This window comes from Physcomitrium patens, chromosome 21 (genome assembly GCF_059467195.1).
Source record: "Physcomitrium patens ecotype Gransden chromosome 21, ASM5946719v1, whole genome shotgun sequence".
Classification (NCBI taxonomy): domain Eukaryota; kingdom Viridiplantae; phylum Streptophyta; class Bryopsida; order Funariales; family Funariaceae; genus Physcomitrium; species Physcomitrium patens.
In genome coordinates, this window is record NC_143430.1 from 8,110,105 (window position 1) to 8,137,022 (window position 26,918).

General features: G+C 40.4%; 5 protein-coding genes across 12 annotated transcripts; 1 reads left to right on the forward strand and 4 right to left on the reverse strand.

Annotated features, from left to right (window-relative positions):
- Window positions 1-4,186: 4,186 nt before the first annotated feature.
- LOC112274311 (protein SRC2) lies at window positions 4,187-6,405 on the reverse strand. Its single transcript, XM_024503685.3, has 3 exons — window positions 6,315-6,405; window positions 5,355-5,746; window positions 4,187-5,147 (listed from the first exon to the last, which is right to left on the reverse strand). The coding sequence occupies exons 2-3, from the start codon at window positions 5,712-5,714 to the stop codon at window positions 4,779-4,781; spliced, it is 729 nt and encodes a 242-aa protein (XP_024359453.1). The 5' UTR covers window positions 5,715-5,746; window positions 6,315-6,405; the 3' UTR covers window positions 4,187-4,778.
- A 1,030-nt stretch (window positions 6,406-7,435) lies between these two features.
- On the reverse strand, window positions 7,436-12,933 carry LOC112274309 (uncharacterized). Of its 5 annotated transcripts, none has more exons than XM_024503680.3 (13): window positions 12,464-12,933; window positions 12,030-12,179; window positions 11,671-11,715; window positions 10,793-11,539; window positions 10,546-10,643; window positions 9,958-10,043; window positions 9,616-9,744; window positions 9,143-9,210; window positions 8,662-8,742; window positions 8,312-8,478; window positions 8,065-8,119; window positions 7,866-7,943; window positions 7,436-7,760 (listed from the first exon to the last, which is right to left on the reverse strand). In XM_024503680.3, exons 4-13 carry the CDS (start codon window positions 11,501-11,503, stop codon window positions 7,686-7,688), a joined length of 1,548 nt encoding a protein of 515 aa, XP_024359448.1. In that variant the 5' UTR covers window positions 11,504-11,539; window positions 11,671-11,715; window positions 12,030-12,179; window positions 12,464-12,933; the 3' UTR covers window positions 7,436-7,685. The 5 variants fall into 5 exon arrangements, with proteins under 5 accessions (XP_024359448.1, XP_024359446.1, XP_090101638.1 ...); XM_024503678.3 differs by having other exon boundaries at window positions 12,025-12,179; window positions 12,464-12,890; XM_090245512.1 differs by having other exon boundaries at window positions 12,025-12,179; window positions 12,637-12,882.
- A 2,069-nt stretch (window positions 12,934-15,002) lies between these two features.
- Window positions 15,003-18,548, reverse strand: LOC112274366 (aspartic proteinase Asp1). Of its 4 annotated transcripts, none has more exons than XM_090245772.1 (3): window positions 17,985-18,548; window positions 17,554-17,645; window positions 15,003-17,267 (listed from the first exon to the last, which is right to left on the reverse strand). In XM_090245772.1, the coding sequence occupies exon 3, from the start codon at window positions 16,999-17,001 to the stop codon at window positions 15,295-15,297; it is 1,707 nt and encodes a 568-aa protein (XP_090101898.1). In that variant the 5' UTR covers window positions 17,002-17,267; window positions 17,554-17,645; window positions 17,985-18,548; the 3' UTR covers window positions 15,003-15,294. The 4 variants fall into 4 exon arrangements, with proteins under 4 accessions (XP_090101898.1, XP_024359575.1, XP_090101900.1 ...); XM_024503807.3 differs by having other exon boundaries at window positions 15,003-17,270; window positions 17,985-18,384; XM_090245774.1 differs by lacking the exon at window positions 17,554-17,645 and having other exon boundaries at window positions 17,985-18,380.
- A 386-nt stretch (window positions 18,549-18,934) lies between these two features.
- LOC112274369 (uncharacterized) lies at window positions 18,935-21,516 on the forward strand. Its single transcript, XM_024503813.3, has 4 exons — window positions 18,935-19,441; window positions 20,170-20,263; window positions 20,407-20,573; window positions 20,910-21,516. Exons 1-4 carry the CDS (start codon window positions 19,196-19,198, stop codon window positions 21,162-21,164), a joined length of 762 nt encoding a protein of 253 aa, XP_024359581.1. The 5' UTR covers window positions 18,935-19,195; the 3' UTR covers window positions 21,165-21,516.
- A 451-nt stretch (window positions 21,517-21,967) lies between these two features.
- LOC112274368 (15-cis-phytoene desaturase, chloroplastic/chromoplastic) lies at window positions 21,968-26,311 on the reverse strand. Its single transcript, XM_024503812.3, has 11 exons — window positions 25,914-26,311; window positions 25,654-25,742; window positions 25,471-25,528; window positions 25,027-25,179; window positions 24,743-24,891; window positions 24,121-24,454; window positions 23,641-23,743; window positions 23,408-23,501; window positions 22,954-23,141; window positions 22,647-22,809; window positions 21,968-22,377 (listed from the first exon to the last, which is right to left on the reverse strand). Exons 1-11 carry the CDS (start codon window positions 26,200-26,202, stop codon window positions 22,315-22,317), a joined length of 1,683 nt encoding a protein of 560 aa, XP_024359580.1. The 5' UTR covers window positions 26,203-26,311; the 3' UTR covers window positions 21,968-22,314.
- Window positions 26,312-26,918: the final 607 nt, after the last annotated feature.

Here is a 26,918-nt window from a genome sequence, read left to right on the forward strand (position 1 = left end):
AAACTCAGAGATACAAGATTATATGCGAAGATGAAAAAATATATATTTTATATTATTCAAATTAATTTCTTAAGATACATCATTTTTAACAAAGGACTTATGATGGATCTAAAGAAAATCCATACTATCATATATTAAAAGATTCCAAAATCAATCAAAGATGTGTAATATTTTTTAAAATTTGCCAATTATTATAAAATCTTCATCAAAAATATTTTTCAAGTTGCAGCTCCTCTTACACGTTTGACATATAAAGATAAACTTGAATGAAGCAAAGAAGGTAAATCATCTTTTGAAGCCTTGAAGACAAAATTAATTTTTGCATCAATTTTGTATCATTTTAAATTTTTGGAGCATTCTTCATAGAAACATATGCATCACACTTTGCTGTAGATATTGTTTTGTCATAAATAAAAATAACTGATAAGCTCTATCTAATAGCTCTTCATTCCAAGAAATTTTTAGTATGCAAGATTAATTATGAAATCTACAACAAAGAACTTCTTACAATCATAGATTCATTTGAAGAATGGCATCATTATTTAGAAAGAGCTTTTAATTTATTCACTATGTATATGATTCACAAGAATCTAAAATACTTCATGTCAATACATCTTTTGAAACATTGCCAAGCTTATTGGAGCATGTCTTTATCATGATTTGATTTCAAGATCACTTATAGATTCAAAAAACAACAAGGTTTATTAAATGTCCTTTGTAGATGTTCTTATCTTGCACCAAAAAAACAGAGATGTAGCTTTTGATCAACAAAGAATGATTTTTGTGAAGACAGAGCATTTTCATCTTTGAGCAATAAAATCAACGTTAATTTGTGATTTAAGATTTTTTAAGCAAATTCAATGAAATATGTCATTTGGTCCTCTTATTTATAATATCAAAAATAATTATTTTAAGTCTTATGATACTTCCAAGTTTGAGTTCAAAAATAATCTATTCTATTTCAAGAAATAATTATATATTCTAAAAGACAAAGTATGATTATATGTTCTTCAAGCTTGTCATGATTTTCTAACAGCCACACATTTTGGATACAACTAAATTTTGGAGATAATATCTAGAGATTTTTAGTGGCCTCAAATATAGAAGATAGTCAAAGACTTGGTACAATTATGTGATATTTGTTTAACATCCAAAATTCCTAGTTATCAATCTTATGGACTTTTTTAGCCATTACCTATTCCAAAACAACTATGGTCTTTTGTTTCTATGGATTTCATTATAGACCTTCCTATATCAAGTTTGTATGATTGTATATTTGTGGTATTAGACCATTTTATCAAGATAGCATATTTTGTACTATGTACAAAATGAATCATAGGTGAAGAAATGGCTAAGTTTTTTCTTGACAACATCTATCACTATTATAGATTATCCAAAGATATTATATTACATAGAAGGATTCAATTTGTAACTAGATTTTAAAGAACTCTTTTCAAGATTTTAAAGATAGGTATAAAGCTCTCTTTGACTTTTTATCCTTAAACTAATGGACAAACCGAACAAGTAAATCAAGTTCTATAGCAATATTTGAGTTATACCATCAACTATGATGATTAGAAAAGTCTTTTGCCATTGATTGAATTTGCATATAATAATTTGATATATTCTTCTATTCAACAAATACCTTTGTTTGCCAATTATGGTTATCATATATGACTTAATACTTTTGATTTTTCAAAAGTTGATAATTCTATGGCAAAAGATTTCACAAATTGTTTATTAGAACTACATGCAACAATAAAGTCGTAATTAAAGAAAGTTTAAGAACAAAAAAAGATGAATGCAATTGCCTATTACAAGGAACAACCACAATTTAACTTAGGTGAGAAGGTATGGTTACTTTGTCACAATATCAAGACTATTTATCCTTATGACAAATTGAACTATCACAAGCTTGAAAATTTTCATATTTGTGTATAAATTAATCATGTTGCTTATTAATTATATCTATTGGTGTCTATGAAGATCCATCTTATATTCCATATGTCTCTTCTTAAACCATATAAGATAGTGAATATCTTGGAAAGAAGATAAATGCCACCTCTTCTTATAGAAGTGGATAATAATCAAGAGTTTGAAATAGAAGAAGTCTTAGATTTAAGGCAACACCAAAATAGATTAGAATATTTTATTTATTGGCATGGATATGATATTAGTGAATGCACATAAGATCCAATAAAGAATCTTATAAATGCAACAAAGAAAGCTGAGGCTTTTCATTGATAACATCCATCAAAATTAAGATAAAGAATATCAAATCTTTTTTATAAATGAAACAAGATCCAAGGAAGATAATATTCTATCTTTTACTCTTATTTATAATTTTTGTGTATTTGTGACGCTAAAGAGACAGAGAATCAACAACCATTAGATTCAACTCAAGAGCTTTTACTTGCTAACTTATCAAACAAGACATTGCAATTGTCACAATCTTCAAGATAATGTAATCAAGATAAAGATTTTAAACAACAACATGTCCTTCCTCAAATAGATGGCAAGATATAATGTGTTTGGTATCACAACCTTAGAAAAGAATTCCAATATTTGGTGATTTTATTAGAGGTAGGAACAACTCCTCATGGTATTCTAAATATTTTATTTGAAAGAAATTACGAAGACCTTAACAACGATCAAATAATAAGGTAATCTTCCCACTTTACTATGGTACAGTATCGATGGTTGAGAAGACTTATCAACCATCTTTAAAGAAAACTAAGATCAAAGTATGTGACAAACATAATTTGCTACATCTTAAATTTCTTCAACATATATTGATTATTCTTTTGAGAACTTGTCCCTAGAAGAGCGGATAATATCACAAACATACATATTTACTATAAAATTTATCTATATGATTAAGTAGAAGTAGATAAAAATAAATTTATTTCATAATATTTTTTAAAGAAACTTCTTAGAAGCTTTATAGACGTTATTTTGACTTTATATGTATTTGTAGTTGATTGATAGGTTAAAAACTTAGTCAATAAATTAACCACATTTTCAAAGCTTGTGGAACAAGCTAACTATGTGACATACATATAAAAAACTTGTGTTGCAAGTTAAGATATATGTCTTGCAAAATCAACACATTTTAGAGGTTCTATAGAACATTGCCATGTAGTTCTTAGTTAAGAGTATATATGGAGGCAAGAATGAAGCCTTTTTTTATTATTATCAATACTTTTTTAGTTCTTAGTTTTATTTTAAGACTTTCTAGTCTTCTTATCTTTGGCAATAATTATTTTAGTTTAATATTATATCATCTCTGAGTGATTATCTAATATTTTTGAGTGATAAAAGAGTGTTATGATCTTTTAGTTCTTTAAGATTCATGTTCTTAAAACCCCTCCAAGAAGCTTCTTCACTATAATTCCATTGTTGATCAAAATCAAGATACCTTGGCTACAATATGCTATTAGGAAAACTCACTATCTTACTAGGATTGGTGCCAACAACAATGATGATACTTTAATGGAATTTTAATCTTATTTACATATGTTTGTTTATAGATTTAAAACAAAATTTGCATAGATTTTAAAATGAATCTATTATTTCAAAATTCAAATCTATGGTCATTTATATAAGTTTAAACACAAATTTTTATTCTATTTTTAGATTTTTGAACTAAAACAAACTTATATCTCATAGTTTGTTTATTAGATTTTTAAAAATAATGACATTAAGGATTTTATTGCAAAATTCTTAAAAATTACAGCCTTTGAATGTTGTAGAATTTAGCTTTTAAAGTAAAATCTTTAAAAGATAAGTTTTATTTTGATTTTTTTGAATCTTTATATTTTATAATGTTATTATAAGAAACTTCTTTTATTTCTTGAACAATGCCATATTCAAAAAGATATCCTAATTAAATTTTAATATTTTTGGAATATAAATGAAATCTAATAACTTAAAAAAAATCAATCCATAAAAACCACAATGCTCCTATAATGTAAACCTCCAATAGTATCTTTTCAAGTATACACCAAATAGTTGTTCTACACACCTTCTTCGACATAAAACAACATTTTCAAAAAAAAAAAACCTATACTTGACATTTTGCAACCAAAGTATCATTCAAATGTCTCCATTGTACACACGACATGAAAGAAACTCTTTAAATAAAAGAGAGAGCTAGAGAGAAAGAGTTATATAAAAACAGTCAAACTAAAATCAAACCATAAAAATCTTTATTCTTTCAAACACCTTTGATTTCAAGATGCTAATCCTACCAATTCAATCTTGGAATACCCAATTGCCCACCAGACCTACGATCGATCACAACTGGAGGTGTTGCAAGTGTTAAAAATGTTCAAAAACCCTAAAACTCCTAACAAATGTGATGATCAGAGCCCACAAACCAACCTCACTTCCATGGGGCTCGTAGCCTATCAAACCTCAAAAGATTCCTATACAGTGTCATCAGAAGTGCAATTCTACAACTGCTAGTGTGAGTTTAGTGTTTAAGGTTACATGTGGATCATGTACTGTACATGAACAAAATTCCTATTACATGCGTCTGGAAATGCCCAGGTCATTCTTATCACGCAATTTGATAAGAATCAAGAGATTGCGAAATGCTTTACACAATCGTACATACATTTTGCAAAAGAATTGTCAGTAGAAAGGTGACAGTCCGGTGGTAGCAAACCTATCATGGAGGTTTCCTTCCACCGATCTGGCTCCTGGTCTCATTCTTGCTCTCTTGCTTGTCTGTTTGATTTTGGTGGCTCCGTTTCCGATGCCTGCTGTTGTGCATATTAGAATACTTGCTGCGGAGGATATGTCTGTCGTGGAGGATAATTGTTCTGCGGAGAGGATTTTTGCTGGGAGAGATAGGGTTGCTGTGGAGGATACATTTGATGCAGAGGGGAAGCCTGTTGAGGAGGATATGGTTGTTGCGGAGGGTAGAGGTGCTGGTTGTCTTTGAAATATGCACTCAGCTTTGCAGCAGCAGCAGCAGCTTCGTTATGTCCCGTGGAGTTGGCGGGATACACTGGATATGTTGCCTTTGGAGGGTAAGGCATATGTGGTGCAACCGAAGCTGTGCGCTCTGTTGTCTTCAGAACTGTTCCCACCTTCACAGCGAGATTCAAGACACCGCGAGGCTTTCCCAACCTCGTTTTAACCTGCAGAGTCGCATAGAAATTAAGTCAGTCGCTAATTCTTTAAGAGTCACAAACTCTGAGAACCTGACTATGCCATACGTTGCTAGCTAAAAGCTCCATGGAGAACTCGTCTACGCGATTGAAAACCATGGAAGGTGTGAATTTATTGTTAGTGCAGAATTGTCCATTTGGTATAAGAAATATTCCCAGAAAAGAAATCGCGAGTACCTGATACGACATGAGTGTCGACTCTGGAGAAGCATTCGAGTCCGCCGCTCTGCACTGTAAGCTTAGATCCGACAGTGGAACTGTCACTGTCCCTATAAGCTTGTTGGAGATCGATCCGCGGTTGCGAATTACTATCGTAATCTCCCCGCCACTACTCCAAATCACTGTGTCCTCACAAGAAAATCTCAAAACGCTGTTCCAGGATGGATTGATGCCGCCGCCTTCATCAACCACTGTCTGCACCTTATGGGACGGATAAACCCAAGCTACAGCATAAGGGTTCATCAAACGTCCGTAAAGTCTAACATTCTTCAAACCCTGTGCCGAGATTACCGTCACTTCAAGCTCTCGCTGTGCCATTGCAAATCACTCACCAGAATTTTTCCTTCCCGCTGCGCAACGAAGCCAATTCTAATAACTAACCACAGCAAACAAAACTGTGCAGGATTTTTCTCGTTCCAACTGCAAACTTATTCACAACAACCTGGAAGAAAACTCTTATACGTTTGAGTTGTCTACAAGCAAGCAAGCAAGCAAGCAAGCAGACACGGGCTTATTTGCAAATTATTTTACCGGCAATCGGTGTCGCGGTATTTGTATTATACACACAACGCTCAGATTTTCGTGTTGCCAGGAAACAGAAAGACACACGTTTTCAAGCTCTACACACAACGCTGGACCAGGATGTCTGCCAATTTAACGACTGGTGAAAAGTCTGCCAATCTAACTACTGGTGAAAAGTCTGCAAGTAGTACAATGGACATCCTATTCAAGATTGAAAGCCCTAGACTACGCATTACCAATTCTAACGGTTTGTAGGGCAGACTTGGGCCCGACATTCTCCTCTGGTGCTTCAATAGTCCTCCTAGCGTCTCCAATTCAGATTCACAACGATGCCAAATTTGCGTATACCTAGCAACCTTCTCACAAAGTTTACGATGCATACAGTTCCCAACTTACACTGTTGCATTGTGAGGGTCTTTCAGCTGCTTCCCGGCGCGGGTCAAGCCGATTTTGCCGACCGAAATGTCTCGTTGGTCTCTGATTGAGTCTTTCAGTTCAAGGATGGACATGTCTAAACGGTGGAGAATTACCTGCATGGTTTTCTAGGAGAACTTTTTTAACTTTGATACATAAGGCCTTTCGCGGCGTGTGTTCGGACGCAGATGTGAACTGTGAAGCTTGACTAATCTAGTTGGAGGTCAGGGAGGAATTCGTTCGGTTTTCGTGCATCTCTGTATAACTTACCACCATACAACGCAATGACGGCTAGGGTTTTTTTGTTTGTTTGTTTGTTTGTTTGTTTGTTTTTTTTTTTTTTCCATAGATTTTCAAATCTGCTAACAGTCTCGGTATCCAAGTTGAGCAACCTTTTTGCTGAAGGTTGGTCACTTGCAGGGAGCTAGACATCCATAGGGGGACGTTTGTTAACATTGACGTCATGTTTACACAGCCACCAAAACCATGTGACGAACGGCTAGCACCAAAAAAAGTCACTCATGTGCGATGTGTTACCATGAAGATACTGTGAAACAGTAGAAAGTGCAAGGAGGACACGTTTTCTTATGGGAAGCCTCATCCCTCGCATGTTGCAGAGATCATAATTTTTTTGTTACCAAGCTTCATTTCTCCATGTTGTACAACTGGAAGACACACGTTTTCAAGCTCTACAGCTTCAACGTTAGAGCATCTCCACTGCTGCTCTCCATATGACAGGTACACTGAACCCGCAACGAAGACGATAATACCAGTATGGTCGTGCCTGATATAGCTTGAACCGGAACTTTTCTCATGGATTCGGGGCTGACTGTACTTTGGGTACTTCCTCGGACTGATACATATCGCAATCCTCCGCATTGTTGTTCATCCACAAACCAGTAAGCAGTGTCATTATGGAGAAATTGATTACAGATCTTGAGTTTGTGATTCAGAATTATCCCAAAAGATCTAATTTTTTCCATCCAACTTTCCAGATCACTGAATTCATGCTGCTGAGGTGCGCTGAAGCACAGGACACAGGAGGGAGAAAATCTTTCTGAAGACTACCACAAAGATACCATCCAAAAAACACCCAAATCATGTGGTGGACAAAATAGGAGTCAGTTAATAAAGCTCAAACACAAACAAAAGCATTTCAAGTCACCTTTTATGCCACTTTAAAAATGCTCCAGTAGCCTATCTTGTATGTGCTCTTATGTACAGAGAAGAAAACTCAGAAAGAGCTCTGCACTAAGGATAACAGTGGTGTTGCAGTTCCTCCACTACCACCGAAACTTCTACAGATCACTATACATCACTATAGAGCTCTAAGAAACTCATGTACCATCACCCTCACGACATTTTGTCTCGCCGCATCTTTGTAAGAAGCGACCTCATAGATTCTGCATCAGTCGCTCTTGGCGCTTCCTGTGTTACAGATATCACTAAGTAAGAATAATTCACGGATTGCTAGGATGTAACCAAGTTCACAAATAATATATAAGAAACCTACATCCTCACACATGACTATACCTGAATGTAAGCTTCAAGGCAAGGTATCGCCTCTGAGAAACGGTTCAGCAGATACAAGCATATTCCATAGTCCCTGGTCTGCACCATACAGGAACAACACGCAGGTATAAGCAGAATTGAACGTGTTTCTAAAGAAAGGCACAAGATGGAGCCAGAAATTAATATCTTTTACTCAGGGTTGTAGACCATCTGGGCATACCTCCTCAATGACACCTGGCCGCACAATCTTCAGATAATCGATGATGCAGAGTGTACTACAAAAGCCAGATGACAACAAAAAGAATCAATACAGGAATAATCACAGGATAAAAGCAGCACATAACCCAGCCATCAAAACAGCTGCCAATCATTCGTGAGCAAAGCAAGTGGCCTAAGACAATCGGCTTCTTGAAATAAAGCAAGCTAAACTCAGCTTCCAATGAATTTACTCGAAGAATTAGTATTACCTGACAGGATCTTTCCGTTCAAAGTAGATCCGTTTCAGGTTGAATAATAGGCGAAGCAAGAAAGCTCGATTAGTGATGGATGTGTGCTTTAAAAATTCTGGGTTGATCTCAACTGGCACACCATACACTACAGATAACCTCTCTTCGGCATCCTGCAGGAAAGTGATCTGCCAGACAAACAGAAACCCTTAGGTTGTGCCGTCACTTCAAAAACTGATGCGACTAAACTAGACATCTGGATACACGAAATTGAATATATTGATCATTTCAAACACATCAGTATCAACACAGATAACGATGGCAAAGTAAGAAGCTGCCAAACAAATAGCAAGTTTCAAACTAACACCTACTTTGCCATTCGCGTGAGCATCAATGAAAAACTCTAATCCATCTCCAGTTGGACGGCACATAAAATGTGCGGGCAAGTTCACCTGTGATAAGTCCAGTAGAAATAAGCATTCTTAGTAAATTTGGACCAAGCAACTTAGTGCTATTTGTATACACTGAATATATAGAACAAACCTACTTAGTACTGGTGCTCATTCAAAAGTAAAACGCAAATCAAGATATTAGAAAGTAAACTTATTTCAAATATAAACTTGTTACTTTTGGATTCAATCACACCTCCCCTCTAATCAAAGCATGACTCTACCAGTCTACTCTTGAACTTCCTAAACACGATGCGACCTTCATGTGAAGACTGCACGAAGCCCTAGGGCTGGGCATTACCTAAAATAAAGGTCGAAGACTCCAGAACTCATATATTCAGCCAACTTCATCAAGACGATGAGTGAAAGGAAACTACATAGAGAAATAAAGTCAGGTACATACCCCTTGCATTGGCAAACCCACGCGCTTAGCAAGTTCCATATACAACAGTGACATTGTAAGAGGCAATCCTGCCATTCAATACACAGGCAAGTACCAGATTCAACCAACCCATCCTAACGAAGAATCATATGTGGAGCACATAGGCAATGAAAGAGGTCATGGAGTACAGATAGAAAAACTTTAAGAAAATCCAGACGTGTATCTCAAACAAAAAATTTAAATGGAGCCCATGCGAACGCTTTCAAGATTGTAATTTTAACTGCGTATAACAAATGCGTTTTCCAAGGGTTAGAATGAAAGCCATTCTACCGGGACCCAACACCACTTTATTACTAAACCGTTGTCATCTAAGTACCTGCCGGATAACTGGACTATCGAACCCTAATCACCTTTGGAGCAATTAGAGCAAAACTGACAGTGATTAGGTTGCTAGGCCTAAAGAATATTCATAAAAGCCGATTACAGGGCCATACCTTCTCGCCTCTTCAGCACCATGTTTATACATGAGTTGTCGGGATCAAGGTAGTTTGTCGCTCCCTTATAACCTAGTTGACCATAAAGATACCTATTGATGGAGTTGATCATTCGCATTGTGTATCGCTCTGAATGAAAAACAATGATGGTCAGAGGATGTGCCACTTGAACGTGCTTACAAATTTATTCTATTATCAAATTCCTTTACCACACCACAATAACCCTTTTCTCATTACACAATACAGTACATCATATCTATAGCTCCAACCTGTTTATGAAAGGTACAAAAACCAAAGCCACTGAACTAAATTATTGAAAAGTCCAGTATAAACAGTACAAACCAGCAGGTGGTGGTAGCAGGGGCTCAAGTTCATCAGCCATTTCCTTCATCTCGGCTTCCACTTCTTCGGCAGTGATTCTTGGGTACCTACGACCATAGCCACATATTAACAGCCCAGTCAAACACCAAAATGACAAAAAACACGTCCTGCTCCAAAGTACTATTAGCAGTATAAATCTAGACACTTGAAGAACTGATTCAAGCCTCCCGGCTCTCGAAGAGGAACATACTCTTGGTTAAACCTCACAAAACTAGGTGATGGTTACATGCAACATGATAACCTAAACAAATCCACAAGCAGTGAAAACGCCAACTTAGAGAACGATGGACTAAAGACACAAGCTTACTCTACGAAACACAATAGTAATTACGACTATAGCAAAAGAAGGCAAGTCGTAGAAGCCACATTATCAGCTTTTCTCGCCTGTTTCTGGTACACTGAAATCTACGCCATCGCATCATGTCAAACCCAGTTCACAGAAAGCTAAAGAACTAGTTTTCTTTTATTTTTTTATTTTTTATTTTTTATACAGTACTGTCACTCACTTCTTGAAACCGCATTGTAGGAAAATATCAACAAGAAACTTACAAGTGCTGGGCCACAAACACTGCTGCTCGGACTAAGCTGATCTCTTCATCTGGCTTTGCCACTTCTGCCCTGAAATTCTCCAGAGCCCTCATACGGCCCTACATTAAGTGCAGCACGCATAATTATAATCTATACGGTAACACATTCAGCTGACTTCGGCCAAAACGTTTTGAGGTTCAATACACTTCACAATGTTCATCAAGAAGCTGAGGAATAGCCTTTAAAGACGACAGAAAAGGAAGCATACCGTGTACAGGAATAACTCAGACTCCAGTGTCCCAACTTGAGCGGCTGAACGATCGGCTACTCGGTCAGATTTGGAACTTGGAGTAGCTCTGTTGGTCACCCCTTCATTAGGAATACGCGAGACCTCATATTTCTCTTCTCCTCCGGCGCCAGTCTCATTTTTATCACCACCCATCCCTTCCGAACTGCAGCAGCAATTTCGTGATCGTGGCCTCTTCGATCCCCATGGGGAACCACGTCGATGGATGCCACCAGAAGTCGAAGCAGGAGATGAGTTACCAAATGCAGAGGAATGAGTCGAACCAATTCTAGGTTGATCCCTGAACCAGTGTCCTTCTAAATTGTCAAACAACGACCTACTGCATCCGACATTCGTCGATGATGTCTTACTTCTCGCCGAGTGTCCATGAACATCTCTGACCTCTAATCGCTCGTGCCAGCCTATATCAGTATGCATGACCAACCTGCCACCAAGGCCGTGATTGAGCTCCACACCATGGGTGCAACTCTGCGCACAGCATGCATAATTCCCTACTTGGACAGCTTGTGTTGATGTGACCAGCAAGGACGACCTTGTAGTCACATTGCCTTGCTGCAGAAACGCAGATGAGACCCTTGTGTTGCACACGTTACTTTTGCTGCAGCAAGGACTTAACGAGACTGGCATAACCGAAAATTGACTGCGAGCTAAGTTCGCACATGCCGGTTCCATCGAATTCTGCCACGACAATGCAGACTCTCCACGAAACTGCAATATTGTATCAAACAAAAGTGGACACAAGACTTCTGTTAATTAATGGTCGTCTCTGTAACCAAATGTCCCTTCACACAAAAATGATAGACTAAAGCCAGAAAACTATGTGGAAGAAAGAAGCTTACCACCTAAATTCAGAATCAGATGTTACTCTCAATTCAAGCGGTTTTCTGCTAATCACACAGCTCCAGCAAGTTTCCGATTAATCACTCATTAACACTCGTGATAATTAACCAGCCATCATCAAACAAGAAACTGAAACGATGAACCCATCGTCAGGTCTCCAGAACAAGTCATCACTATGGCAGAGTCCTAAAACCGCAAAGAAACAGAGGAGTTCCTCTACCTTTGTAATGTCTATTTGTCCAACTATGACCAAGCTCTCATTCAAATACCACGAGTAAATCAACCAGAGTCAATGCAATAACGTGGTAACGAGATGGATAGCCCTCTCTCTCTAAACTCCTCGAAACAACTACCTTACAATGAATACGACCGCAGGACAGCGTTACTCAATTTAGCTCGATTCAGCTCTAATCCGCTAGAATCCGTGCGCCGCCCACCCTTGCTACCACAATAACTTCCTCCATCACCAAGACCGCTGCTCCCACCACCCCCGCAACAACACGCTCGCCTGCAGAAACCCAATCGCTTCATCATCTCTCATCTCCAGAAGTGCGCACTCACCAAAAACCGTTCAAATTCAACAACACTCCAAATATCTCTATTCAACATGAATTGACGACTCTGACGCCCACTTACTGCCACCCTCGGAAACCAAACCCCAGCTGCCCCACCCACCCACCCAATCAAGAAAAAAATAAATTAAATTAAATTTTAAAAAAATGAAAACCCAGAAACTGAAAACGAACACACTGCGATTGAAGGTACCCAACCGTATCCGAAGCAGCAACCCACCTCAGATTGTACAAGCCTGGACACTGTCGATGCTACGCAAATGCTTGCCGGGCACAGGGAGGGGAGCAGTGGGGGTGCACAGTGACAAGAGAGAAGAGGAGGCTCGTAAAGGCCGAGTTGGGGTGCGATAAAGTGGGGGCGAGTGAGCGAAAGAGAGGTGTAGCAAGTAGTACCGGTAGTGACACCAACACTGTCGTCGCGTGGAAAGAAGGAAGAAAGGAAAAATTCACTTCGTCCCGCAGGAGAGGGAGAGCGAGTTGAATCAACCAGCGTCTCTGTCTGTCTCTCTCTCTCTCTCGACCGAGTCTTGCGAGATATGATCTGCACACCACCACCACCACCACCACCACGACGAAGGCGAGGCCCACAATCACGACGACGGAGACGACGAAGACGAGGCGCACGACGACGAAGGCGAGGCGAGCGAGAACCCATGGACGAGGGAGGGGAGGCCTTATCTCGCATTGGTAATCCCGTCCCCCTCCTTCCTTTGCAGGGGGGTGGGGACGGGTGAGGACAGGCCCGCGGGTCCCCCCACCAGGGGTCTTCTAGGCCCCTCTATCCTGAACTTGTGACATGTGGCGGTGTCGCATTAGCGTTTCTGACTTTGTGAATGGGTTGTCACGGTGATACAGCCCAGTGTCCATTCGTTACGTCTCATTTTTCTTTCGTTGTGTATAACTTTTTCTTTACTTTTTCCGTGCGAGTATACTTTTCTTTTTATGTTCTTTACCGTATGTCTTTTTCTTTCTCTTCGATATTCTCTTGGAAATCATAGTTTTAGTCATTTGTGGATTAGGTTATTGGATTTAAGGTTTTTTAAAACTTGGAAGACATGTATATGTAACATGATAGAATTATGTTTGGTCCAATGAAATGACTAAAAATAATGCAAATTTTAGTAAAAATCTTGACTAAATGACTATGAATGTACATCCTTTCACAATGTATGAGGTATGTTGTTCTTTCACAATACACTTCTTTGAATACAATCAAGATTTTTTTAAATATTATTTTTATTAGTTGAATTTTATGTTAATATGATTAGAAAAATCATAAGAAATGTGGCAAATCAAAATGTAAAATAAAGTTCACTCCCTTATCAATTTGAGGGGTAAATATATTAGTATATGTATATATATATATATATATATATATATTACAAAAGAGAGAGTGAGAATTATTAACTCTTCATCCCCAATTGATGTTGCTATGCCCCACTTGACCTCTACACAACTTAAATTAACTAAAACACATCCTTCAACACTTAGGGCACTTTTAGCCAATCCAATATTGATCCAAAAGTAGAATAAATTAAAAAATTGATTTTTAAAGTTTTGGTAGCCAAATAAAAAAATAGAATTTTGAATTAAACGATTTTTGAGGTATATATATATATATATATATATATATATTATATGCCTCTTTTTTTTGCACTTTTTTTTCCCTTTCTTTGTTTTAAGAAAGATCGATGGTTAAGAGGGAGAAAATGAATATTTTATGGAAAAAAACTTTTGTGAGCTATTTAATATATATATATTTTATATATATATATATATATATATATATATAATAAAATATAAATTTGAAGCCTTGTACTAAGATGTTTTTTTGCTTTGTATTAAAAAGTATATATAACTATATATTTTCAAGTTGCTAACTATTTGTTCTAAGATCTTATTAATTTTTTGAAACAAAATATAAAAAACGTATTTGGAATTTATTATTATATATCTAATTGAATTGTAAATAACATTTAAAAATATGGTAGATATTAATCTTATTAATTTTTTGAAACAAAATATAAAAAACGTATTTGGAATTTATTATTATATATCTAATTGAATTGTAAATGACATTTTAAAATATTGTAGATATTGATAATTGCAATATTCCATAATACACAAATAATGCAAGATAAGTGTTTTTATTTTTATGTTTTTTAGCAAAGATAGAAAATAATCAAAATAATTTGTGTTTGTGTATTTGATATTTTTTTGTTTTTTCCAATAATTTTATAATTATTGATATTTTTATATTTGGTTAAATTTAGTAAAGTCAAAATACAATTTATTTATGAATGTTTCTATTCTTTTTCTTTTTAAAATTTTATGTGGCCAAATATTTGAACAAATTAAGCGTAAATAATTAAGTGTTATCACTATATTTTTTTGTTTGTTTTTTTACTATTTTATGTTAGGAAATAAAACTATGAGATTTTGTTGAGTAATCAACATTTGGTCTTGAAATTAAATAGTGTTACAGTGCATTCTTGGAAGTGCACATACCAATTGGCTAGAAACCAACATTTATTAGTATTCACTTGTCCATAAATACTTTTCACAAAGTTGACTAGAAAACTCATGTACCCATTGACCACCACTAGTCACACTATTTCCATACACATACTTCTAAAAATACAATTGTTCAGATTTTTTTGTTTTGTTTTGTTTTGTTTTTTTAATTTTTTTTTTTTTTTCCCTGTTTCTAGGTAAGGCCATACATACATACAGGAATCTTTACACAAAAAACAAAACCCTAAGAGTGAAAGCATCAAATCCTTGCAACTGATTGTATTGTCTCTCAGACCTGAAGCATTCTCCAGCTCTTCTAACTCTGCAGTCCACTTCTAAAATACCATAGTCCGGTAATTGTGATGAAACCACATTTCTACAGATATATCTGTGATAGTGGGGAAACCTAAACTGAATCCTGAGGAAAAGCCAAACAAGGTCCTGCAGGAACCAACTCATAACAGGAGAAAAAAGGAGTGGGCCTGGTGAAAGCAGAGAGTGGGTGCAAGATTGGTTGCAAAATCAGGGTTTTGCTACTTAATCAAACAGGTGCGCCACAGTTGATAGAATCTGAGAGGTGGCAGTTCTGGGTCGGTTGTAGCAGTTCCGTCTCACCCACCCGATCTGTTCTCGCATGTTGTCATACACAACAAGATATCCCCGCATGGAAATGTCTCCAAGGATGTTTGTAACCTCCAGGCTTGCAACACTTGCATCCAGAACACCAAGACAAACATTACCTTGCGTGGAGACAATGAGATAGCCCTCTGGGGAGAGCTCAAGCAGCTTGCCTGATGACCACCAGGTGCTTCCACCGAAGTCCAGGGTCACCGTTTTGAAGTATGCACTAACATCTGCAACAGATTCAAACGGAGAGGGACCACGCCAGCAAAAGGGCAAGGTGGTGTCGGTTTTTATCCTCTCAAGGCCGCTCCTCTGTGCCTGTCTTACCACAGCAGAAAGAACAGCAGTGTAGGCATTTGGGACGAGGTATGTGAAAGAAGTTCCACTGTCAAACATCGCCCCACCCACATCATCTGTCGTGCCCTCAAGCTCGAGAACTTCCCCTCCATATTTGATGCTGCGGAGCCGTGCTTGGTAGCCTTCCACCAAAGGCCTTCCGATCATCGGGGTCCATGTCATGCCCAGAGCGGGTACTAATGTATCTCCGAAGAAGAGATAGCCACCGCCGTTGCTGCCACCAGCTAGACAGTGGCCTATGACATTATTTGCAATGCCTTTCGCGGCTAGCTGCGAGGGTAGGGAGATTTTGGAGCTGCTCAAACCAATTACGCCATCCGTCACTGCGGGTGCTTTTGCTAACGTCCCTTGTTGATCATACCCACAACCAATGACAGCCCTGGTTTGGAATCGAGTACCGTTGGTGAGAACAAGGGTGATTGTGTCTTCCACCAAGATTCCCATTGTGGAGCTTCCATCTACATAATCCACCTCGTAATCGCATTGCCGGACGTCTCCAGAGCATGTAAATTGACCTCCTCGTTGCACTTGAGCGCACGTTGGACGCCGGCAATCGACTACCCTAGCTCTCTTGGGATCATATAGCCCGTGCGGTCCCACGGCACAGCTCCTGCAGGGAGCATCGCATTGCAGCCATGTGAGGTCGCTACCTGTGTCCATATCCAGATAGTAAAGCTTCGCCGGATTGCCGATGCGCATTGCCATGTAGTACAGTCCATCAGGGTAAATGTTTCCTCCAATTGGATAGGCAGCAGTTCGTTGAGCAGTTTCAGGAACAGAAGCCTTGCTAAGCCTCTCCATATCGCGCTCCAGTAGATTCCTTCCAACTAGACGCATCTTGATAAGGGCCGGGGAGTACTTAGGGTGCAAAGTATAAACATGAACGTCCTTCTCCTCGCTTTCTTCCTCCAGTTGCATCTCTGAGTAGTACAGGGTTGGAATTTTGTATGCTAGGTAAAGAGCAGCCAAGGAAAGTAAGAAGAACAGCACCACGCGTTTGAATAATCTACCCCTTTTGTAAAGGGTTCGTGCTGGATGTGCGGCTGGAGGTGTCGGCAATGGTGGGGTTTGTAAAGTTTGTTGTTCCTGCTGTTGGTGACCTTGAACTTGCTGTTGCTGGTGGTGTTGCTCGTGTCCTTCTTGCCACATTGCGGCGCACATTGTTTTACCCCCACTCTCAGAGTCTGGGAGTGAAATTATGACGACTCCCCGCATCTGTTGAGGTGCTGTCATGGCCACACTCTTTTCGTATGGCTTGGCCATGACTACAGGTCTTCTCTGCTCGTCTCTGCTGATATGAATGGTGGCTACTTGGTGTCCTGTTGCCCTTTTAACCAAACCGTTCCTTTCCGCAACAAAACAATAGGCTTCCCTCCACAACACCTAGAGGTAATCGTTTTGCAATCTGGACAATTTGTTTACAATCGCTCATCGCTCCATCACACCAGCTGCGCCTGCTGATTTCGGCCTTTGGCTACTCACAACTTCAGCAGAGTCCACAAAACTATTCCCCTCAAATGCGACATTACCTGCTAAAAGAGTGATTGAACAACTTATCAGCATGAAACACCCATTTGAGCTAGCCAAGGGAGTGAGAGCGAGGAAGGAAAGAACCAATCAAAGCATTGAATTGCAGATCGAATTAAGGCTCTTCCTTGGTACCACATCAACACACATAAAGAAATCGATCACGATGAGGGAGCGCTTGCACTGATCATTCAACGCCACCCTTGTACCACAAATGCAGATTTGAACCCTATCAATAAAACATTTAAAGGTCGAGTATCATCGCACGCTTATAGACACTAGAATTACCGGCATAGTGTCGGATGTCATCAAAGAAGTCAGATGCTACATCACAGTATTACTCATTCAACGTCTTCGCACTTTTGACGAAGCTGTTCAATCTGATACACCCCAAAATTTACCAACAATTTTAGCAGCTTTTCAAGTTAAGTTATCAGCAAACAAGAAAAAGGATGCATAAGATTTGTAAGGCACGTTTTCCTCAAATTCAAACCGAGATTACAGAGGCACTGCTACGAGTAACCATCCACAAATTCTCTGAGAATAGCTTCTTGCGGTAGCCACATCCTCCGTGTAAGTGTTAGGTGCTGAATTGAACACGAACTTTACGCTTAGACTTAGAGATTCTGCTGAGACCTACCCTCTTAAGTGCGCACGCCACTAAACGAGAACCCATAAACGCTGTCAGTGATTACAAAGCACCCAAGGAACCCACAAACCTGATGTTCCATACTCGAGAAGGCTGAGCCTGGATTCCATCCTCCCATGCCATACAGCCCTCGCAGCTTCTCAAAATCTCAAAGCTCCGAAAAACTTCTCTTGAGAGAAGTCGCAAACCCTTGCCAAGTCTCATCATCCAGACGAACTTCTTCCATGTGGGCTTTCCAGTCAATTGCCCAGCTACAGTAGTTCAAGTCTTCTCCTGCGGACTATCCTTCGTCTACCAAATTTTTATTCCAATTCCTGGCAACTTGCTGTAAACAGTTAATCTATTCGTGTTCTATTCATCTTCGAGCCCCTTCAGGAACTACACCAGCCGAGCTTCCACATTCGGGTACACTCCAAATCAAGCTAAAACAAACAAAAACAATAAAAACAAAAATAAACAAAATCAAATACACAACAACCAGGCAAAAATACTATTCGAAATAGGTTTAATGTAATAGAAACAGAATATTCAGTTTGACAATTCGTCCCTACGACCACCGTGCCCTCGGGACCAGCACTCGAGTGGTGATTGAACGAAGCTTCACAAGGGTCGGACACTGTAAATAATTGGCATTATGCGGAATGGCACGACGTGGTGAGCGTCCTTGGTGTAAATTTGGAGAGAAGCGCCGGTAACGCGTAGGCGGGGACGAAGGATGGATGACATCCACTATCGAGGCTGCTGGCTGGTATGAAAGCTTTGATTGCAGTCACGGAAGCCCATCCAGTCAAGATAGAAACCATATTCATCTACACCTCGCCTTCCGTTCCAGCTTCATGTCCTCTCCCCGCAGACAAATCTGAATACCCTGCTAGACGAATGTTGACACGAATCCGTCGCAATCACCATAATCCATGTTACAAGTGCATGAACTACGTGGATTCCTGGGGAATTGCGTGCGGCATATGCTGGGTTGTGATATAAGATGGTAGCTAGTAACTGCGACGCGGGTTGCCGTCTTGTGGCCATTTTCGAGCTCTGTCTTGCCTTACCTGGGAGAAGTTTTTCTGTGGGATTCGCGGTGAATGGTAGGATTCAATGCAGAACTGTAAGTGGAGAAGGAAGGATTCGAGCTTTTGGAGTGTGAATTTTGAGAATGTGTTGTGAGCCTGTGGGTAGTGAGGGGTCGCTCCAGGGTGCTTGAGCACGGAGAGGGTTTGCTGTGGAGGAATTGGGTTACTGTTGGTGTGGGTTCGAGTTTTAGGTTTTGTGGCGGTTTAGATGGATGAGAAGAGGGAAGAGGAGCGGGTGGTGACCATGATTGTGAGTGGGGAGTCGAAGACGGGACCAACGCATGGTCGTATTTGCAACCCATGGCGACTCGGAGAATCAGATGCGCGGTCTCGTGAACCAATAGTGGAGCAGAGCTTCATGAGCAGCAGAGTGAGGGATATGACGTCCGCACCGATTGTTGTTGATGACGAGGACGATGATGTTGTTGTATCATCACCAAGGGCTTTTGCTCAGGTATTTTGGCCATTTTGGCTGCTTCTACGCATTTTTAGTTTTCATAGTTTTCATAGTTTTCATAGTTTTCGTGTGCTGAGGTGATGATCTACACCTTCAATACGTTAGAGGTGGTGGATCAGTGTGTTTTTTTCTGTCCAATTTGCGGTTGAAAACACAACTCATTCTTCGTTTGCATTTGCACTCTGTAATTGTATCTTTCTATTGTTCAATTCTAGTTCATCATCGTCCTTAAGAGGAGATACTTGGTGACCGCCTTTGCCATAGAATCTGATTCAAGCATATGAGTTTGTGGCGGCGTGTTGGGTGCCTTTGCTGGGTGATTGTAATACTTTCTTGCTGTCGTCTAGAATTCTAGACCTTTTGCTTATTCTTAGTTATTTGCATTGGACCCCACGTCGCAGCATGTGTTCATTTCCTTGTGCACCCTGACCCGTTTATTGGTTTTGAAAGCTTTCCAGCGTGGTTGTACCCTAAGTATTCAAACAACGTCGTATGCTTACTCAAAAACTATGAATGTCTGTTTTAAAATCTGTCTGGCTGGTTCTTAAATTTCAGACTCTGAGATTTTAGTTAGGCTCCACTTAGCAGACAGACAATCGGATGAAAGGTTGTTAATATCAGTGGGCCTGTTGCGGCTCTGATATATTCACTCTGATGACTGTAATGTCTCTTGTTCTTATTGCCTCTGTACTGTTTAAGTGATAGTGATGTGCTTATATCTGCAGGCTAAATTGATTGCGAGCATAGAATCTCGCCGCTCCTCACGACATCAAGTACTCGTGGAAGAGGATCCTTTGGCATTGCGTCTTGGCCCTGGAGGTAAATGTTACTTTTTTCTTATTGCTACATGATTTGCTTGCTGGTGCCAATGGCATGTACTTGCCGGCACGTTAGATTACATGTAATCTATTTTGTCCGGAATAGTGAAATCTAAATGCGACATCGTTGAACAACTTGCGCAGGGACATCGCAGTATAGCGTTCGGACACAGTCAAGTATCACTCAGCCTCTCCGTGGTCGGCGGGGGCGACCAGCCAGGGCAACAATAGATCTCACGATTCCGTCAAGATCACCTCCAGTAATTCCATTGGTTGAGGACTGCGTGCTTCTTAACGACAATCTTCCTAAGGTATTAAGATTTATTTCTCTTGGTTTAGAGGATTATCACATCATCAATTTTGTTTGTTATTTTATAATTTCATAATAAAAAACTTTAAATGTAAAATTATTAAAAGCCTCATTGACGGAGCCTTATTGTTGGTTGAGGATCGATCGCCTTATCATGTCTTTATCGAGTTTGTTATGTTGCATTTGGAACATGAATGCTAGATCTGTATTTGGCAACTTTGTTGGGTTTGAATATATCACGCCTTTTGCATATTGTGTTAGACCTTTCGTGTATGCGACTCGTCTTCCGTAGTTCATAAACATTTAGATCTGACACAAATTTTCTTTTGTTTTACAGAGTAGAAAACGAAAAAATGTTCTCATCGAACAATCTTTCATGCAAGAGCTTGCTCCAACCATACAAGCCAACGAGCCAGAGGGGCGTAAATTCAAGTGTGCCATTTGCATGGACACAATGAAGGAAGAGACGTCCACCATTTGTGGTCATATCTTTTGTCAATCTTGTATTCAAGGGGCGATCAATGCACAGAAGAGGTGTCCAACTTGTCGGAGGAAGCTGACCATGAAAAACGTCCATCGGATATATATTTAGATTTCATGCAGAATTAGCAAGTTTCACAGATTATCAGAATTTAGTCATTATTACAACTTAGCGTTTCCGAGTGAATATGCTGGATATCTTAAGCAATCCATCCAGATGTAAGGGATTTAGTGAGGTAATGGAAGATTTTAATCATTAGATGCAAGGCCAAAATTTTTTGGGACCCATTAGAAGGTGTTGAAAATGTGCAGAGAAGCTCATGGCTGTGCACAACCGCTTGCCTTGGTTGCTCTCTTTGGGAACACTGGAGTTGAAACACTTGTTGTACATTGAACATTCGCTTTGTACTCGAAACTCATGTTACTTTACATAACTAAGTCATTTATGTTTGGTTTTCATGGGACATATTTTGGGATGCACTTTCGGTACCGAAAGTACGGTGTAGGCGAGGTTGGTCAATGGGATTGTGGTGCCCATAGTCAAGGAAGCTTTTGCAGAAGTTGGTTGAGCAACGTGGATTACACCAGAAAATTGTTGCTACGCAAGGTCACACCAAACTTGATTACATCGTTGCATTATGGACTGCAAAAGAAATACATTGCAAAATACTTCTTCTGTGTTGGTCCTAAAAATTCTCATTGCTTTGAGGTTGTGCGGAGATAGGAAAGTATGCCAGACAGGACTATTCAAAAGAGGAATAGTGAGTGATGTGCTACAAACCGTAATGAAATATTTTTAGTTGCAGAGGAATGTAATGAGACTAACATCTCGTATGGGCTATTGCAGAACTATTAGAATACGAACCGTAATAACGGTGAACCCGTACAAAAGTCATGACATCTTGCAGCATTAGAGACAGAAATTGATTCAGATTTGAACATGAAGTGCACTGAATAGCATGCGGTGAACCGCTTACAGTAAATCTTCAACCAGCAATTTTCGTTCAAAAACCAGTGAATTGCTGGATTTCCGGCAAATCAGCTTGCGGCATATGAATGAAGCCTACCTAACAACGAGACCCATCAGCTGCATCGTAATCAGTGGATCAGTGAATCCTGTACCAATCCAAATTTCTGCGCATTGAACACAGCCCCACCTATTATTGGTGAAAATGTGTTAGCTGAGAAGCGCGCGTCAACCAGTGCAAACGACCAAGTATAATGAATTACAAGTACAAGGGTAAATGAGTCTCAAGCTTTGGTCATTGAGAGACCAGCACAGCTTCCTTCTCACCGCCCGCTTTCAGTTTTCCTGCCTTGAAATCCTGTGATAAAAGTCAACCACTCAAGATCATCACTAGGAAAATGCATGACCAAAAGCACAAAATTTACAGAGCAGGTTTGGAGCTCACACTGTCCACAAAGTAAATACTAAACGATCTCAAGGAATATATCGAACAGGTATACTACAATTGCCAAATGGAAGACTGTGCTCGAAGTCACAATGAAGGCCGTTTTGGGTAGAACATGATCAAGCGCGTTACAAGCAGTCACGAGTGAAATCTTCCCATTCAGTTGACCTGCAGTGTCATACCTGTACAATGGATTGGGCACAAAATTTGCCAGAGAGCACAGCCCCTTCCATAGAAGCGAGGTACTTCTGCTTAGTGAAGTCACCCGCCATGTAGAACTTTGGAATAGGTGATCTTTGAAGTGGCCTACAAGGCTCACAATCTGGCACCGTCTTGTAAACCGACCTGAAAGATGCAGCGGTCAGAAAAGGGCTTACTCGTGAATTCATAAAACTACTGGTGCTTGCGAAAAATCAAACACACGGCAAAATTAAAAGAAATTTAGCATAGTGCAGATGAGCCCACAGTAGGGTGTAAAGTTCTTAGTACCTTGGAGTTTTCACCACGTGGTACTTGAGAATCTTGGCTTTACTTTGGTCAGCTGCAATTTCATTGGGGAACAATTTGGCTAGCTCTTCCATTGTTGCATCGACAATCTCCTGGTCACTTTTGCTGATCCATTTGTCGGCAGGGGCGAACACAAGCTCCAACATGGATTTGTCTGGGTCGTAGTACTCCTGGTCAAAATAGAGTGTACACATATGAGTACAGAGAATGTAGATTACACCCCGGCTGTTAGTGTGCAGGTTTGACAATTTTTCTCTACAATGGAAGACCCATTCGGATTCAAACCTGGAAGTCACTCTCAATGAAGTAGTCATTCGTAAGTAAGACCAGTATCCACCTCACAACTGAAAAAATCAATCTTATTTTTGATAGACCAGATTGGACAGGATCACAATTTGGTGAAAGTACAGTAGATTATTCTATTTAATAATCTCACCTTACACGTAGTGGACATATCGGCGTACACACTCAAGAGTGGACTCCTGCTAAATAGCAAGTGATCATACGTAGCTTTCAACTTCCGGTCAAACCTATACATTCAGGAGCAAATAATTCAAGTCGCTTGTAGAATAGTGCAATACTTAACTACATCATCAAACTTGAGCAATACCGCTAAACTTAGCTGGTCTAAACTACAAAAATGATACAAAGCAAAAAAGTGCATCTTACCATATATGAACATTAATGACAGGCACGCCAACAAGTTTGTCCATTTTCTTGAAGTAGGGTATCGGTTTCCACTGGTTAGGTATAATGAGCTTCACAATATCCACTGGAACAATAAGAAGAGCGTCAGCAATAATCAATCACTAAATATGATAAGTAACACAGCTTAAAAGTACACCAGTACCAAAACATTCGGCCACGCTGTCTCCAGTATCTATTCCAAACAGGTCTGTTGCTAATCTTTAATAACAGAAGCTGCAATAGTTGCTGCACACTGTAAATGAAATTAGTGGAGGGAGGAGAGGGAGTAGGGGGAGTGACAGAGAGAAAGAAAGAGAGACAGTGCAAGATCAGAATGGAGATGGAGGTATTCGATTTAACACCAACGTTCACAACTTAAAACATCTGACTTATTATGAACTCTAGATCTGCCCTGTTCGGAGCACACCCACTTAGTCACGATGCTTCAGTAACCGGAAGTACCTGGCATCGCAGATACATACACATCCCCTTCCACTGTAGTCCCGTCTGAAAGTAAGTAATGTTTCACAGTATTATCCTCGTTTAGTACAATCTCCTTCAACCGGGCATTGAGACGAACTTCACCACCAAGTGCGCTGAAGTGTTCCACAATTGGTTTGCACAGGCGCTCTGGTGGAGCTCCATCAAGGAATGCCATTTTGGACCCATGCGTTTCCTGGAGGAAACGGTTAAGTGCAATCAACACACATTGCATAGAGAGGTCATCGGGGTCGATAAAGTTCAGTGCCTTGGACATAGCGATGAAAACTTCGTCGTTAACACGCTCCGGCACACCCTGCACAGACAGAGGGGAACCAGAAACGTTCAGAAGTGTTCGATGCGATGCAATTCGCCGACGAACACTAGTGTTTTGGAAAACGATGGGACAAACTAAAATCCAATCGTCTTCTCTGTTTCAGCCTCAGCTTCTTTGTACTTGATTGTTACACAGCGAACTTAAGAGTTTCAAAACAACATCCTTTCGCGTAGTTTCACTGCTTCAATTATATTCCCTGACAAAAGTATTCTGATCACAAGTCTACTAAGAGCGACAGAAAGAAAGAGATCAGAGGCCGTAGATCACCTGTTTGAGCATCCACTCACGAACGGTGAGACTGTCTTGAGCTTCAACGTAGGACTGACCTCCGACAATGGCAGGTAAAAGACCGATAGCAAAGCGAACCTTTTCAGGAAACGTAAGCATCTCGTTGTTTTTCAAAATTGCCCATATACCTGAAACATGCCACATTGCTTACATTATTCAAAACACTAATATCTGAGCCAATTTTTGGGACCCTGCACATAAAACAAAGTCAAACTTCTAGTGCGCAGACGGGGTCTCGAAATCTACAAAAGATGGACACTTACCATTGAGAGGTGCAGGGATTTCTGGGAAATCAAAGCGGCTGAACTCTCCAGGTTTGTTGGGCATTGCAAAGATCATGCTGTGCTCCTTCCACTGAAGACGGTCATTGATACCTAGTTCACCGAACAAATTCTGCATGTTCGGATACGCCCCAACTGCACATAACATACCTTCTGTGTCAGTGTTATAAGACAATAGAGACAAAAGGCCTGTAAAAATTTGAAGAAAGCAAGGTGAAATTGACTTGTGCAAATACGTACAGAGACGTCACTGTACTGCTCGCTTGAAGTAAGACTGTTTAGTAAGACTATTCTTAGTAAGACCGTTTTTATTAAGACTTTTTTAGTAAGACTGTTAGAGGAGTAAGTAAAGAGTCATTTAACTTAAGAGCTGATAATCCAGCAAATATGCAAGCAGAATTGAAGAAGGGCGCGTAAAGCTCTTACAAAAGATGTGCAAACCAGTCTCGTACCAATCCCCATCCTTGTCCTTCCATGCCGCAACCTACATTTCAGAAAAATCACTTAGAGCCAGTATTATTGACTAGTCTAGTTATAGTTAGCGTAATATTCGTCCTCTGTTCGGCTGAGGCAGAATGGCACATTAACCCAAAAGTTCACAATTATCACCTTTCCTCCGAGCACATCTCTGGCCTCCAGCAGAATCGGAATGTGGCCAGCATCGGCAATGTACTTAGCGGTGCTAAGTCCAGCCAAACCTGTTCATATCGAATCAGAATGCAAAATTTAAGAAAGTGAAGGACTGTAAACAAGAACGCGCACCAGCCCAACAAAGAAGAAGAGACCATAATCCAAGAGTAAGGAAACATAATTCAAAACACCTCCATCCTAAAATCCGTCCGAGGAGAACTGACAGTGAAGCAACCCACCAGCTCCGGCAATGACAACCCTGAGAGGTTTCTCGGGGCGTGGGGAGTCGCGCATGTAAGCCGAGAGCGCGGCAGCCTCCAAGAACCCAGTGGTGTTATCAATATCCGGTCGAGGATAATCGACAGCGACCACCTTCAAGGGCTGGTAACTAGACTGCGCAACGCGGGAGGGAGCTGTGGAGAGAGAGGTGGTAGCAATTCTCACATGCCGCAACCCACTGAAGCTCACATCACGGGGCTTGGAAGTCAATGAAGTGGCAACCGCAAGGCCCGTCGTCATGGCCGCCATGGCCTTAGACCCAAAACCCAACAAATCAACCACCAACGCAAGCGAAACGAAACAAAAGAAACTCAAATTGGCCGACGACCTACAAATCTACACCACCACCCTGGACTTCTCACTAAGAAGAAACAGAGCGGGGTAGAGTTGGGGCCTCAGGATGGGGTCCAACAGCACCAAGCGCGGCGAGCAAGGCAATTGAGCGAGCGGATTGAAGGTGAATGAAAAGCACATAAAAGCGAGAGAGGATGATAATAAAAGCGCAGATAGAGTAAGGGGGGGACAGTTAGTTGATGATCGAGTGACAGAGAGGGTGGTGGGAATGGCTACCCCTCCATGGGTGGTCACGAGGAAACGTGGAGCGCGGCTGCTCCTTCAACCGAACGGCAATGCCAACCAACAGCCTGTGACGGTGAAACAACCGCATCAGCAGGTCCAGCAGCAGCAACAGCAGCCTGGAGCAGCCTGGAGCTGGCGCTGGTGTGGATGATGCTACCCGGAGAGACGAGAGAGAGACGTCGTCACGGTGGTTGGTACCGTCCGTCCGGGCGTTGCGATGCTTTTCCACGCAATCCGAGCTCCTCCTCCTCTTCCTCCTACTGGTCCTCCTCGTCCTCGTCCTCGTGCTGCGGGACCCTCCTCATCGTGGTTGCTGTGGCCGGGAATCAAAGCACCCACGACGACTCAGGCCGAGGATCCTGCGAAATCGGGGCCACAAAAAGCAT